Here is a 16,711-nt window from a genome sequence, read left to right as displayed (position 1 = left end):
GGGTAATTTATATAGCAGCCATTTTTGTTTGTACATTTGAGCTTCAGGGTCAAACCTCCCATATTGACTAGCAGATCCAACTATATTAAAAGTCTAATACTGAAGTATCATCTTTTTCGGTGTTAGCATGAAGGTAAATGTTTGCAAAACTTTTCCCTAGAGAAAATGATAATAAGTTGGCCACATAAGAATGCTATAGAAGTCAAAGGAGAGATCTGAGAGGCTGAGGAAGAAGAGGGGAGAGTAGCACAACCAGGCCAAGCACCTGCCCCTTTTTGCATTCTGCTCTAAAATCCTCATCAGGAAAAAGCAGTTCCTACGAGAAAAATCACATAATCCATACAAAGCTGGTTGTTATTACCAGGTAACCATCACTTTTTTCAGCTAATGGCCCAAGGTGAAGGAAAAAACTGTTAATGCTCTAATAACAGGTTGTTAAATGCAGCCATGATTGACTTTGAGGGAATTATGAGCATAATAAAATCTTCAAGGAACATTTATTCCTTCACACAGGGAGCCTGAAATTAAAAAGAAGAAAAAAGTTCTTGAGTTTTGGAAATTTCTGACATGCTTTCTCCCAGCAGAAGAAATGGCTAGAAGACATTCTGACAGGCTAAGGGGGAAGACAGACATGGCTGTGGACAGCATTGAGGGCAAAACTGATGAGGTCCATCTGAATACAGACGGAGCTCTCTGCCCAGGAGATCTAGTAGTCTGAGAGCAGGACAAAGAACTGGCATCTTACTCATCTCATCCTGCATTCCACACTCTCTGCTCTCTCCTGTGGCTTTGAGAAGGCCAGCTGGGGGCTCGACATTTCAGTCTGCTCATGTGCCAAATGGAGAGAAACTGCACTGATTTACCAAACAGGAAGGAAAGGTCAGGGATGCATGTCGAACACGTGAAACATGAAAAGTAGCGCATTAGCCCTCAGTGCCTTCATATCCCAGGAAGTACACAGCATAATGCTTTTATTTATTAAGCACTGTAAATTTCCAAATCCTGAACAACTGACTCAAAATTTAGTAGATTAATCTAAACCTCTTGGTATTAGGAGCATATTGAAAATACACATTTGGATTGTTATTTTTTTTTTTCACATGCTGTTTTGTCTCTGACCCTTTCAGAAAGCCTGAGAAACATTCTCAGACTTTTCTTTGTATCTGTGAGGACTGCAGATATATTCGTGTTAAAAGAAACTTCCCTTCCTCTTCATTCAGTGAAGCTTGCTTACAAGACAGAAGAGTGTCTGAAAGTCCAAGCCTCTCAAAGAACATGAGCTGCATATGTAGGCAGGTCTGTCTGTATTTTTAGGCCCAACTGGAGTTGTAGGGATTTTCAGTGAGGTCAGGTTTTCACTCAAGGAATCCAGCAGCTAGAAGTACTTACAGACCACATGCAGGAAGAGGACAGCGGTGTCAGAGCCCAGGCTGTTCTCTGCATACGCCATCACCTGAAAGATGCCAGCACTCTTGTACACGTGCCGGATGCCATTCTCAACGGGGCTGAAATTAGCATAGGATACTGCAATGCCATCTCCAAAATCAAGCTGAATGTTTGTCCTCTGGAGATCACCCTGCAACAGAGAAGGTTGGATTAGGAATCTGGGCTGATAAAAATGATTAATCTTGCCCTCCATCCCACTTCTCAGTTCCATTTTATTAGCATGGACACAGACTCGTAACTTCACCAAAAAAGCCTAGCTTTGTTCTGTCACTCCCAAAGGGGCCAGACTCAAGTCAACACCAGATAATCACATACTAGTAATGCTTAGAATAGCCAAACATGTATACCTGTAAAGACATGTTATTTCCTGATTTTGGGTTTAGAGATTTTGGGTGGGCATAATGCCAAACATGCGTTTATCAAGGGAACCATATTTGAGTCATCTAATTCAATGCATGGCTGAGGTTTGTGTGTCAGTGAAGTGGCCAGGGCTTTGCACAGCCTTTTGCTGAGTGGGCGGTATCCAACAAGTACCTCCACCAGAGGCAGTGAGATGAGGGCCCCACACTGATGGATGGCTAGATGCTAACTGGAGAGCAATTACCACATGCACATGGGAGCATCAGGAGTGCTACAGAGACAGGACAATGGTTGAAGTAGCTCTCCACTATGTTCCAAAGAAACAGAACCTAGTCACTGAGATGTTTTAAGTCTAGTCTAAGTTAGTTTTCCAGGTGTCCTGTATAGTCAGTGAAAAAGAAAGAATGACAGCAAGAAACCAACACATCCCATCCTAAGATAAATGAGACAGGTGACATGAATCATCTTCTGCAAATATCCATCCCTGTACCCTGATGACAGAGAAGCTAGATGACTAGTTTCACCTAGACATGTAACTTCAGGACGGCTGAATTTATACAGCTTGAGTCCCACACTGAGGACTGACAGTTTTATTCTAATGTCAGTCAACACAGAAATAGGGCCTGGATACACAGGAGAATTAAGTAGATGATGAGAAAATTCCTTCTAGGATTAGTGTCAATGATAGCTATTAAATGAAGGAGGGAACAACAGACAAGAGTTTCCAGCATTGCAGGTATTGTCTAGAGGCAGCAGCTGCACTGTTTTAATTTAAATCATGCTTTAAACCACTGTAGTTGAACTGTAGGAGTGTCTGTTACTTCAGCTTCTTGGAACCTTACTTTATACTCATCCCCAGCTGACTAAAAGTAACGCAAAACAAGGCTAATTGAAACAGAACTAAAGCCCACTGCAGTCATTTCACTGAACTGAAATAAAACTGCACCTCAGATTAAATATCTGTAGTTTTCTGCCTATATGTAAGATGTGTTGGCCCAAGTAATTTCCTTTCGTGAAAGGCATCCACTGTATTCACTGTTGGCGAAGATAATATGACCTTTTGGAGATGCTCCTAGCCTAAAACTGAAACCAATCTCTAGATGTATTGAGGATAAGAGTGAGATTCTGAAGTAATAGGAAAAAAGATACTGCTCCTGAATTTAACTTTTTGGGGTTTTTTTAATAGAAAATTCAGAAATATTTCTTGGCCATCTCATAAACCCCATTATAGCTGTAAATGCACAGTCAGGATCAAAGCTGATGTGTGGTTCTAGTACATACTGATCTAAGGAAGGGAAGCAACCATGTAACTCACGGCCAGCTCTGAGTTACCTCCAGTCTCTTCGCAGCCAGCTCAGACCCTGTGGGGTCCTGCAGCCCCTGGGCTCACTGACAAAGACCACTGAACTCAGAGATATCACTAAGGGCCCTGGGCCAGGTATTGCACAAAACAAACTGTGACTTCCTAGAAAATCTGTGCAGATCAGACAAAGGGAAAAGATTGCCTGGGACAACACACCCATGACAGTCCTTAAAAGTTTTAGAGCTGACAACACCAGCTTTCCCGTGAGCAGTGATTCTCAAGTTGACCTGTGTGCGGCAAACATGGCTCGCAGACTAAATTCTGGCTATGAACCTCACATCCGAAAGAGGTTTTTCATATGGTCTGAACACATTCATATGTAGCACAGATCCATTTTGGCTCATGACTTCTTATCATCTCAGGACAGTCAGGATAAAGCCAGAATATTGGCTGGATTGTGGAAAAGAGATCATTAAATCAGGATTAAGTAGCTCACAGGCTGTTCTGACCCAAATGATCAGCAACTGAGAACAAAGGTGCACAACAAAGGTTCCTGCAGAAACACCCGTGAAAGGGCAAGCGGTCCCAGTCATTCCTCCCGCTGACTCCAAACACACAGGACCTGCTGCTTTACTGGCAGTTGCCATCAGCCTGTGTAAGTGGCAATGGCAGCACTGACACAGGCAGGACGCTGTGTTCTGCTACTGGTCCCAGTCCTGAGAATGCACCTGATCTTGTCCTTTGGATGGAAACCTGGGAGCACAGACAAGAAGCCAGACTACACTGAAGCAGGTCCCCTGTGTGGATGATCAGGACCACAGCATGCCCCTCAGACTTCATCTTCCTCATAGGCTACACCTGCATTAACAAATTGGTATGTAGGAATGGTATTTTTCAGATGTCAATTTGTCTTGAGTGTATACTTGGAGTCTTCAGGTACATGCCCATATTAGCAGGTTTATTACATGTAGTTTTTGAAATACAGATATTTGGTTATATGGTTAGAAAAAATACAGTATAAACCAAAAAGTAAACATAGATGACTAGAGTGGTAGTGATGCTAAATTCCATCTATAATATTGAGCAGCCAATAACATCCTTTTGACCGGGGGTTCTTTAAGTCACTAAAAAATTCTCTAGCAGGGGTAAAATTACACTTTTGGGATATGCAGTTATTTGATAGAAGTCTCCCAGAGCTTGTTAAACCTTTCAAAACCGCTTCTCAAGGGAATGTATTAAGACCACTAGTTCATCTAATATAGAAGACACTCAACAGAAGATAAAAATTTGATCTGGACTTGATTCATCACTGATGACCTCACACTAATCCTGTTTTCTTACTCCTTTCCATACTTCTGTATCCAGTATAGAAAATAGTAAACCAAGTGTGCTAGCTCCACACACAATGCCAGATATTCTGGAGTCTATGAATATAAATTAAAAAAGAAATGGAGGCATTTCAAATGGAAAAAAAAAAAAAAAAAAAAAGTCATTGTTTTCCATATTTATACAAAAGGCAGAATTTATTGCTTTAAGTCCCCCAAACTACTGAAAGGGAATGAGGTAGGGACTGTCATAAAGATTGGAGCTCTGCATACTGAAATCAGTGAGCAGGCGAAGAGTAGTGGAATGAGTGGAGATGAGTATTGCTATGGAAAAGCCCTTCAAAGTCATCTCCCCAACAAGACCAGCATGGGAAAATTTTCTTGCTTGGAAGCCATGATAGCACATTGACAAAAACTGTAGAGACAGGACAGTGGTTGAAATTTTGGCCTTCTAAAGTTAAGAGCCAAGCTCCCACTGATTTCAGGAGGACTTTATTTCATCCAACATATGCTTGGGACAGGTGGGAGTGGAATGTATATACATGATGTATTGTATTTTGGTTCTTTCTAATGAAGTTCTCAAATTGTTTGCACAAAAATATGACATGGATGTCTCCATCTCTTTCTATAAACACAGTTCAGCAATCTTCTAGCAGATGTGCGGAGCTCAAATACTTGCTGAGGCTTGTTCTTTGAATAGTCACTGCTTGACTTCTCAGCTCACTGAGCTCACTTCAGCTCACTTACAATTACAACCCTGTTATAAAGCTTTGCTGTCACCTTGTGATTACTGAAAGAGGGAATCTGTGAGATGGCATAAACAGAAGATGAGAGCTCAATAACTGCAGCTGCCTTATAAACAACCATTTAGACCTGAGGGGAGTCTGTGTACCCTCAGAGGGGAGGTGGGGACACACGGAAAAGGTGCAAAAACATGTTATAGACCTGGTCAAGAACACAACTCCATACAACAGCAATTTGACAGTCTATTATTTCTTTTTGATCTCAAACTTGGATTTAAAAAAGAAGTAAAAACGGGTTCTTATCTCCTCATGTTCCCTTGCATTTATACACAGTCCGAGTCACAGTCCAGCCCCGTATTTCTAAAAACAGCAAGATCATCAGTCATTCTGCATTTCTTTGTATGTTGTCCTTGTCATGCACATATTCTGAATTACCACTGTGAACAATAATACTAAAGCTAAATCTCTACATCCTGAGAAATTTAGATTTCAGTTAACTATGATGAATTCTTCATCTAGCATTTGACAGCATAAAACTCAGTCACATCAATATATTGAGGGTGTGTAGTAGAAGGTAGAAAGGAACTGATGGCTAATCACAAAATTGCTGATCAGGCCTAGTCTGAAACTGTAAGAAGGCTGAGTGGAGACCACGCATGTCTCCAAAATAGAGCTTGCCAGACTGCTGTTTGGCTCAGATAATGAGTGTAGACATAGGTTTAAAACAACCCCTCAGAAAAGAGACCAGAGAAGGTGGAGGGAGGAAGGAGTTAATCTGTATGACAGCATGGTGTGTAATAATTAAGACTTTTACAGAAATTATTTATTCTAAATAACGAGGAGTACTTTGATGACAATTAATTTGTCTCAGGTTCACACTGAAAGACTGGAATACGTTTTGCTAAAATCAATAGTGTGGTGTGTTTTGGTTTTGGTGGTTTTTGTTTTGTTTTCTTGTTTGTGGTGTTTGTTTTTTTGTTGTTGTTTGTTTTTCTTTGGTTTGGTTTGTTTTTCCCCCCTCTTAAATGTCTGTTCTTTCAGAAACAAGTACAACACACAACTCTCTATGGAATGAGCTGTTCACTCAAAGACGTGTTCTCGAAAATCATCTTCCCTTAGAAAAAAACTGTTTCAATGAAATGTTTTTCTAACTATCCTTATTTTTCAACAAAGGACATAGAGTGAATGCCCTCACATATTTATTCAGCTGCCTCTTCAATCTCTAAAGCCTTGTAAAGACTTCACTCTTCATCTGCCTTGACTCCTGCCTTATTCCCCATCTGTTTATCATTCTTTGTACGCAGCAGTTCCGCTTCAGTTCCTTAATAAATTACTACTAGATTCCTAATTTTTAGATTATGTCTGTTCTTTTCTGAACTCCCACTCAACAGTGTCTATACAAATCGTCTTACCATGTCAAGTGTGCAGAATATAAAAGAATCAGCCAGGTAGACAAGAACTCCCCTTTGTGTAAAAGCAGAGCATGCATGAACCTCTGAAGAAGTATGTAAAGAGGCCCTGTCAAATTAGTATGGTCCCAATGAAACATTTAGTTACTATATAAGAATTTAAATGAATAGAAGCATGTGTGTTTAGAAAAAAACAAACAAACAAATAAAAATAAAACAGTTTTCTCCATGGCAGCATGCTCAGATTTACAAAAGCTTCTTGTATTCTTGAAGGTCTAAGTTGCCAAAGGAGGCTACTCCTGGGACTGGGAGGGGAAGGGACACTAGGTTTGCACTGTTTCTAATATTGTTTCCCTAGAGACCTACTGCTGGTTGTTGTCAGAAATGGGATACTTCAGAGACAGGCATCTAGTCTGTCCTGCTGTCATTATTTTTATGTTCATGACCATGATCTGTCTGCCTCACAGCTGTCTCCAAGTGCTGTCCCCAAATGAAGTACACAGGACAGAGTAGATGACAAAATGTACTTGCGGTTCTCCAACATCACTTCATGCCCTGGCTGCCCCTCCTGAGATACCTGAAGATGTTAGAAGTGAGGTTGTGAGTCGATCCTTCTGTTTAACAAGAAAATAGATGTAACACAAGCCATTGTGGGAAAAATCACTGTTGGACCTCCAATGACACCTTCCATGGGCAGTCAGAAGCCAACAGGGGAACACGGCCACTACAAATGCAGCAGGGCTTTTTGTCGTGCAGTCACTTATATCCCTAAACACCAAATCACAGACCAGAACAGGCATCTGAAAAATCCACCTGTCAGCCTGAATACATACTAAGTGCCTTCCTTAGTTACTGAACCCTCCACCAAGCCACAAGCCTTGGTGACACAGGCTGCATCATACATGTTTGCTGAACAGAGGGGTACCTGTTTCAGAGAGATTGCCAGAAGTGCCTCAATATTTTGATGCTTCCAGCAGCAGCATGTCCTGGTGTCATTTATGCTACTGTTGGCTACAGAGGGGATCATACCACATTATAATAAAACAGATATGGGCTGTGGAGCTCAGAGGTGGTTTGAGGAGGCTTAATTCCTACTGCAAAACAATAATGTCCCTCACTGCTCCCCATGAGTCTGAAAATGTTCCCCACTGTTCTTAACCTTTCCCAGCAAAGCTTCAGCTAAAGCTTTTCATCACAGAAACAGAATTATTAAGCATAGAGACACCATTTCTGTCTCACAAAGTCCATAAACTGCAGTTCACTGGAGGTGGCAAAAAGCTAATGGGGAAATATATTTTTGACCAGATCAATCTTTCTTCAGCATCAGCCTCATCATTACAGGTAGACAAGAAAACTGTCCAAATATGCCTTTGGCTTGACCCAGTGTGACTGGTTTGTGTGTTTCACATATAGCCCTCTTTCAAAAATTCTCCTGAATCTCAGGAGTGTTCATCATTTCATGATCCCACCTGATCGCTCTTCTCAGCAGCCTGACAGGTAAAGGAGAAGAGTGCCAGCCCTGCCACACAGCACAAGGTTTGCTGAGCCCACTAACACACCTCTTCCATAAGGACGATGAAGGTGGCATTGCGTCCCTGCTCCGTGACCAACTTTCCATCAGTGGTGAGGATGTGCAGTCCCCGAGGTGCTTTTCCAGGGCATTTCTCCATCTTGGCCATGTACTTCTCTTGCAAGCCATCTGTGCAGTTGTTAGACACAATCCTTCGGTACCTGGGAAACGTAACAAAAGAAGACTGGGCTCAGGAGGTGGGGGGAAAAGTTTTTGTTTTGTTTCTCCATATTAATACATACGCTGTCTGCTTGATTCCATTACTGAATGGAAGAATCAAAGAAATCTAATGTTTTATTAAATTGGAAAAAGCCAAACAAACCACAATCCAGACTTCCCCAGAGATTCTCAGCAGCATCACTGAGAACAGACACACAGTGTGGAGGTGAATTATTTTTCACTGCTAAAAGGTAGAGAACTCCCCATGCCTGCAGGACTGTGCCCTGCATCCCAGCTTTTTAATTATGCTTTTTATTACATTTTGTCTGCCTCTACTCTGCTAGAAGACACTCAGAATGATCTGCCAAGAGCTTTGTCCAGTCCAGTTTTAAAATGATTCAAGGAATGGCTTTTTCTCTTGGCTCTTCTTGGAAGAGATCAGCTAACTAGCAAGACACTTGGCTATTCCTAGTGTTGTTGAGGGGGATTAACCCTTTCTAGTAACGTGACAGTAAAAATACAGTATTGGTTAAAAAGACACAGACCTTAACTATTCCCTTATTGCTCTCTATCAAGAGGGCTACAAGCAGTCACCCTGCCCAGAGATCCTGTAATTATGTCCCATATTTATAGCAACCTTTCAGCTGAAAGTGGGTCTCTGAAGTTAGAGTGACTCCAGGTTCCCAGCAGCATCTTTGTTCAGCCGCCCGCATCAACTGGCCATGAAAAACCCCATCATAACTATCGAGCACACAGGACCCGTGACTCAGAAGCAGCCCTGCAAAGTCTTCAGGGCCTGGACTGCCTGAGAAGAAACATGGCAATTTTGTACCAGCTAGTGCACCCCGAGTTTCAGAGTATCTCCCAAATGACAGAATAGCATGTGCAAAGCAATACTACCATAATAAACCAAGACTTGCTATCTGTTCTGGGTAAAATCAAGAGAAACCAGCACATGTAGCTTGTCTGAAATCTCAAGGCATTGTATATACAAAGTGACAGTGGTAGAGGAAAAAAAAATTAGGCTAAGAATTGCTCATTTCGGCCGCCCCAGAAGCTGTTGTAAATAGAAGCTGTAAGATAGGAAGAGGTTCAACAAAAACCGATGTGAAATACCTTGAACCTGTCCTTTTAAATGTTCATCTGTCTCTCAGATAGACCTTCTTGATTTGTGTTTTAATTTTGCAGCAAAGGGGAGCTCCAAGTCTAGGCTCCAGGGATCATACATCACTTGATAGCAATATAATATCTACATGTCACTTATGTTAATGTGCTTCTCCCTGCCTCTGAGGAATGAGGCAATGTTCCATACAGATGCTGTGGCAAACATTACCTCACGAATAAGACTGGAAAAGAGCCAGGTGGGATGCAGAGAAAAAAAGAACCATCCAGGTTATCTTGTCTGCTGCAAGGTCACCAAAACCAGAGAGATTGCAAGGTTCACTTACCCAGTGCTGTTCAAGTAGCTCTGACCAACGCTGCAATCCTTGGACAGGGAGGACGGGCTGAACCAGAAGGCTGGGACACATTGGTTGTTGCTGTGCCTCTCATACCCATAGTCACTGCAGAGACAAGTCAGGAGTGCATCACCGAACCCATTCACTAGATTTAGCTCAGAGTTTTAGGTGACATTTTCATTCCCCAAAGCATGTGTGTGTTGGTGGCTCTCGGCTGGATGCCACAACATCATGAATCGGGATTATTTAGAGTTTGGGAGACAGGAACACAGTTCACAGAAGGTATGTGATGCTTGTCAACACCAGAACTACCAATCTTGCAGAGTGCTGGAGGACTTGTGTTTCATTTGGTAACAAAACATGGGCAGAGATTCAGAAAGAAAATTGTATTGCTATTTTTTTTCCTATTTTTCCTATTCCTATTTTCCAATAATTTCAGTTGTTGGGGTACTTTTGATTTGCTTGCGTTTTGCAGTCTTTGATTTCATAACAAACCAGACGAATTCCAAGATCTAATGCCACTTTTTCCCAATGAAGCAGTTAACAATATAAAACACTAGGAGCACGTCCTGAAAAACTAGCCAAGATACGTATATTTATGTGTGTTAATGACCACCCCGCTCTTTGACTGAGCTGGGACTGGCCTGAAAGAAAACCATAGCTGATGTTTTTCTAACACTGAACTAAAACAACACAGCCAGCTTGGTAGGCTAAGGATTACATTATACTGTGTCACATGAGGAAGGTAATTCAGAGTACTGATGCTTCCCTGGACCACCAAAGATTGGAAGAACACACAATCTCATCCAAGACTTCTTTTTACAGCTGCTTTTGCATGCCAATACAATGATGAAGCAATATGATTAATCAGAAGATTTCCATAAGTTTTAGTAGGTTCTGGATCAGATTTTATGCATAACCTTTACTGGCAGACTGGATTCAAGGGGCAAATAAAAAAGGATTGTGGATCTTTGACTGAAGCAGATTAACAAATGCCAACAAACTAAACCTCTGTGGAAACACACACACTACAGAAGCCACTGCCTTGAAAGCTCTCTGCACCCTTTAGGACACTCTGAGTTTTATGCTTTCCCTATTCAGAGTCTGAATTGACAACAGAAAGTCTCTAGGAAGAGCTTTGATGAGACAAAACTGTGCTGTGTTCCCAGTGACCCAGACTGCTGCTGTTTCTTTTTGGGAGGGCAAAAATTCTGCAAGCTACTCTAAAAGGTTTGCAGATTCCCTAATGCTTTTTCTCTCAACATTCAATTTAATCATTCTCAGCGGGTTCAACCTGCATAGTCGAAAATGCCTGGCAGTGACTTGGTAATTAAAAATATTCAGGAGGAGCTGTACTTTGCCCCAAAGAAGAAAAGAGCTGCATAAATATTTAATAAAATTAAAGACAACATTGCTGTATGCCCTCAAGGTTCTGTGCTTGTTCATTAACTTCTGGTAAATGTATATTAAAACCTTGCGTGCTGCCCACCTTCCTTCTCATAAGCCCCAGGGTTTGCATAAGTTAAGGAAATAATCAAGTCCAGCAGCTGCGCTGTCTTTCTCAGGAAAGCTATCTTGACAGAGTAAATAAAGAAGCAGGAGGAGGCAAAAGAAAGATCAGCAAGCATTTTAGTAACACTTCTGAGCTCCTTCTGCCATTCTCTCTGTCAGAAAAAGGCCAGGGTTTGCTTTTGGAAGGGACTGTAGGGGTTGACAGGAGTCACCCCTGATCTTGATTCATGAGTATTTGTTGAACCGGGGCCCTGGGTCATGGTCTTTGCCCCAGAAATTCAGATCAGCCTTATATCTAACAGCAGGAAACAGATCACACTGCAGCAAGAGGCAGACAGGGGCAAGGGTGCTGTGACCAAGTGGGAGGGACACAGCCCTCCCAACTTGTGCTGTGGGGCTCCTACAGTCATCTGTGCTGCCTGCAGAGCTCTTGAAGGCAGGCGCCATCACACCTAGTAGCATGGGATGCTCTGGGACCAGAACCAGCCTCCAAACCTACTTACTAGGGCAGCAGAGGACCTGTCTGTTGGGACCTGCCGGTCAGTGTTCTCACACAATCCTAGCTGCTCATTCTCCTCCTTTCCCTGACTCTCTGCAGGACCTGTGCAGTTCGCACACAAGAGACAGGCCAGTCAGTACTTCCAAGAACAACTGGCAATTGTGAACCCCGCCAGAAAAGGCTAAGTAGACATCTCTCCTTTTCAAAGGAACCAACTGAAAGAGTTAGAAGCTGTCCTTCCAGCTGTAGACCCCTACAGGGGGGACGTATCTCCATAAGCTCCCTGCCTAGAGCCTTCTTCCAATCAGCAGAGGGAGAAGGTACTTCTCAGCACCTCTCCTTCTAAAATCAACATGTAGAAGAAGGCAGGTGAATCATATTCCAGAATAACCTGTACCTTGCCACTGACTAAATAACTGTCTCATCCTTTAGAAGTCACAAGCCAGAGCAGACTAAGTCCACCCTTCCTCTTTGAAAATCACTTTTAAGGTCATAGAATAGAATAATAGAATGGTTTGGAAGAAACATCTAGTTCCAATTGCCCTGCCATGCCCCCAACCTTCCATGAGAGCAGGTTGCTCAAAGTCCCATTCAGCCTGGCCTTGAACACTGTCAGGAATGGGGCATCCATAACCTCTTTAGGCCACCTGTTCCAGTGAAGAATTTCTTCCTTATATCTAATATAAAGCCACACACTTGCAGTTTAAAGCCATTACCCCTTGTCCTGTCACAACATGGCTTTGTAAAAAGTCCCTCTCCAGCTTTCTTGTAGGTCCTTTTTAGGTGCTGGAAGTCTTCTATAAGGTCTCCCTGGAGCCTTCTCTTCTCCGGAATGAACAACTCCAACTCTCTCAGCCTGTCTTCATAGGAGAGGTGCTTTGGCGCTCCAGTCATCTTTGTGGCCCTTCCCTGGACCCAGTCTAACAGGTCCATGTCCTTACATTGGGACCCGAGAGCTGAATGCAGTACTCCAGGTGGGTTTTTACAAGAGTAGAACAGAGGAGCAGAATTACCTCCCTCAACCTGCTGGTCACAATTTTTTTGATGCAGCCCAGCATATGGTTGGCTTTCTGGGCTGCAAGAGCACATTGCTGGGTCATGTTGAACTTTTCATCAACCCCTACTTCCAAGTCCTCCTCAGGGCTGCTCTCAATCCATTTTCTATCCAGCCTGTATTTGTGCTTGGGATTGCCCCAATTCATGTGAAGGGCCTTGCACTTGGCCTTGTTGAACTTCATATGGGCCCACCTAATAAAGCTTGGTGCCCCATTTCCAGTGCTGCTAGTATTTTATTCAAACTGATTGCCTCACACCTTCTTCCAGTCAGCCCTGCAGACTGGCATCAAAACTCACCTCTAAACTGAAGCTTGTTCTTCTGATTCACTATCACCAGCTATACTGATTTTGCAATTGGAAGTCAGTTAACAATTCTGTTGGCAGTGCAGAGTCTGAAACAAAAGCCAGCCTGCTGACCTCTAACTGCGTTTCCTCTGCAGGACTGACAAGGTTAACAACAATATTCTATCATTTTAGTGGGAAAGTTAAGCAAAAATTATACTGAACGCATACAAGGAGCATTTCGATTGAAAAGGTGTATTCTGATGCAGACCCTTTTCAAGGCAGAATGGCACTTAAGGCCAATTTAGCTACCACAGTTTTCCACTTGCAGCTTAGAAAAGACAAGCTTCACCATGAAAATGGAAAGCTGGTGAGGCACAAAGCAGGGAGAAAACAAAAAAAAAGAAAAAGAAAGAAAAAGGAGCAAATTCATAAGCATCTCTGGAGATTGGTGCTTGGTTCAGCTCAGATGCATATACCAATGCCAAGGGCAAATACTGCCCTTGTTCATCCTGCAAGTTCCCATGATGAGAACAAAGGGGAAAGATCTCCTGAGTCAAGCTAAAGAGTCTCAGATGTAATTTTGGCATTAGGAACAAATTAAACTTCCATCCAGATAAGATTAAAATCTCTGCTCTATGTCCTCGAACCTCTCTTAGAGCCAAACTACTCTGATATTCAAGAAAACATTTTGGACTATATTTTTAATTAATTTTTGCTGCATTTCAGCATGTCCATGTTGTAAAAAGAATTGTAAGTCTCAGCTAGTCTAAGTCCAAGTAAGTGTGCAGATGTCACGCCTCACACCTCTTCAAGAAGGATTTGAAGGTAAGTGACGTTTTCAGGAATCACACCGATACTGAATCAGACACTGATCCTGATAACCTATTATAAAAATGAAAATGTTTTCTCAGCTGATCTGCTTTCAAGGTATTTTGAACTCCATTTAAATGACTTTCGGATCATTTAAGATCAAACATCACAGCTATTGACAGTCTTAGATCTTTGAAATATTGCCTATGGGGAATTTCCCACAGGAATTCCTTGTGCAGAGATCCTGACTGTTATGCATTCTCCCATCCCTGACTGTAAGACAATGTCAAGCAGTGGTTCCTTTTTCCCATTTTATTTTTAAGCTGCTTTCAAAGTCACCTTAAAACAGGTTGGAAATTATGGCCCCATAAAGTTAGAAGTACCAATATTTATGCAAGACAAGTAACTACATGTGACAAAGGTGGACTGGAGAGTCATGCCACAGAAGCCCTGTCAGAAATTTCTCAACATTGCTAAAAAGCAACAAATGGTTCCGAGGAATTCAAAGGAATAACAATAAAAATGTCTCCTGTAAGGGACATGCTTTGGACCCGAAAAGAGTCCTGGCTGTCACTCTTCCAGAATAATGGACCAAAAAAAAAAAAAACCCAACGCTCAGTACTTATAATTTTCTGCTTTTGAATTCCAAACTTAGATTTCTCATGAAGATGAACAGATGAAGGGGAAACCTCCCTCACACAACAGATATAGGGATCACATCTATGCTATATGGTACGATCACAGCCACAAAGTTGCATGAGACCCAGTTTATCTCCAAGGTTTTTTGTCTGGCCTCTGCCAATGCTACAAGAGCAGTCCCTGCAAAAGTCCCCAGAGCCACATACTCACCACTCAAAGTCCCCTTGACTGCAGACACATGGTTCAGACACCACACTTTGGGAGTAATCTCGACTGACAGAACACTGGGCTCCAGGCTTGCGTTTTTTATAGATCTTCCTCTCTCCCATGACACAAGGCTCCCCCTTCAGCGCCCAAGGAACAAGAGGAGAAAGAAAAAACAACAGTTGTAGTGGCAGTTGGGCCCTAAATTAAGCATTTTGTCAAAAAGACAAAAAAGGCAACAAAAGCATGCAATTACCACTGGGAAAGGTGGGAACTAAGAGTCTAGCTCTCTTTTGTGGCTTTGCAAACTCAAAAGCCACCTTGGGAGGCCCCTTGAGTGCAGTGCATTCAGCATTGAGTTGGGATGGTAATGACAATGTGCCCAAAATGCCTGGGTGCCCAAGCCATCACAGGCACCCAGTTATGCTTTATTTCAGAAGGCATTCACCAATGTATCTAGTGCTATGAATTATCCTGAAAAGACAATGTGGATGTGTTTCAGGGTTTCTTCCACACGTGAGATGAAATCTGCTTTGGGAAGAAGTGCTCAAGCCTGAAACAGAGGGCAGGGACGAAGTCTAGGTGTGAAACCCAGGAGTCTTGGATCCCCTCCTCTGTTTTTGATACACCTGGCTTTGTTATACACCTCAAATAATTTTGATGGTGTGTTATACTGGGCTTTTTGAACACAAAAGTTTCCAATAGCACTACTGGGAGTAGCTAATCTAAAAAAAAAAAAAAAAAAAAAAAAAAGTCACATTTAGGTGAGTTGCTATAAACAGAATTTTTTCTGATGCAGAAATATTTTGTCTGCATAGAAGTAAGAAAAAGAAAACTCTTAATTGAAACACTTCTCTTTCCCACTAACAGTGATTCCCAAGATGGCTGCCTGGTTATATATTCAATTTTCTTTCATTTAAAGTATTTTCATTTGTTCAATTCTATTACTTCAGTTATCTGACATAGCCTTGCCAAATTAATACTCATTTCTAATTCATGGATTTCATTCAGGAATATCACAGTGCCAGTAGTTCTGGCTCTAGTTCTGGCTCCCTGCAGGGAGTGGGACATCATACTGGTGGCCAGTAACACATAAGTAATGTTCAGACGGTATTGAGCTCTCTCAGTTATACTGGCTTCAGGACCTAAATATAACCAGCATGAAAATAAGCCAAAGCGTACGAAAAGCAAAGCATGTCCCTTGAATGAAATGAAATAATTTGGTCTTCTCTGGTGCCTTTTATTCAAGGGCTCCCCAGAGTTTTACAGACACCTGCAGGACCTGCAGGATGAATAAATGTTTTTATTTTCATTTTTGAGTAGGGAAAATAAAGGCAAAGTGAAAGAAAATTATTTTCATGAGTCACTGATGGAGCTACAAAGGGTTCAATGTCTCCTACAATTCAATCACAAGGTGAGGTTTTACATTGCCCTGAGCACTGAGGGCAAAACGATCCAACTGGCGCAATAGAATATTTTCACACAAAGAGAAGTTAACAACCTCCCTAACTTGCCCACAGAAGACTAGCCCCATGTTTATTCATGCCTATGCTTCAGGGGAAGTAAAGCATCAACAGGTTAGAACTGTGACTTGATGGATGCAATAAATCCATATGCTCTACTGAAAAGAACAAATACGTTCCTATCTGGCAACACAGTATGGGAAAAGGAGCTCCCCTCATGCCCTCAGTACTCATAGGGAATACCTGATTGTGCAGATGCCAGGTTTGGTAGTCATCCTTGTTACACCTTTGGCTGAAGAGAGGCTTGTAGTCCACCTTGACCAGCTGCCATTCAGAACGGAGGCTGAAGTGCCCAAACACTCTGAGCATGGGAGAAGAATAAAGAGAGAGTCAGCCAGAGATACGCTTCCATTAAGCAAATAACTTCTCATGAAACTCAGTTGCAGAAACCAATATGTGGTCGTGAATCTT

General features: G+C 42.1%; 1 protein-coding gene across 1 annotated transcript in view; it reads right to left on the bottom strand.

Annotated features, from left to right (window-relative positions):
* The window catches only part of SORCS3 (sortilin related VPS10 domain containing receptor 3), a gene marked incomplete at its 3' end in the record, with an annotated part of 288,234 nt that overhangs the window by 19,179 nt on the left and 252,344 nt on the right, over window positions 1-16,711 (bottom strand). Inside the window, exons 15-19 of the mRNA XM_082053085.1 lie at window positions 16,484-16,601; window positions 14,784-14,917; window positions 9,764-9,877; window positions 8,146-8,317; window positions 1,390-1,576 (exon numbers count right to left, since the gene is read on the bottom strand). Of these exons, the coding sequence (XP_081909211.1) occupies window positions 1,390-1,576; window positions 8,146-8,317; window positions 9,764-9,877; window positions 14,784-14,917; window positions 16,484-16,601 (725 nt within the window). The remainder of the gene's footprint in view (window positions 1-1,389; window positions 1,577-8,145; window positions 8,318-9,763; window positions 9,878-14,783; window positions 14,918-16,483; window positions 16,602-16,711) is intronic.

This window comes from Streptopelia decaocto (assembly GCF_964273445.1).
Source record: "Streptopelia decaocto genome assembly, chromosome: 5".
Classification (NCBI taxonomy): domain Eukaryota; kingdom Metazoa; phylum Chordata; class Aves; order Columbiformes; family Columbidae; genus Streptopelia; species Streptopelia decaocto.
Note: the sequence above shows the minus strand (reverse complement) of the source record. Positions and strands in the feature narration are given on the sequence as shown.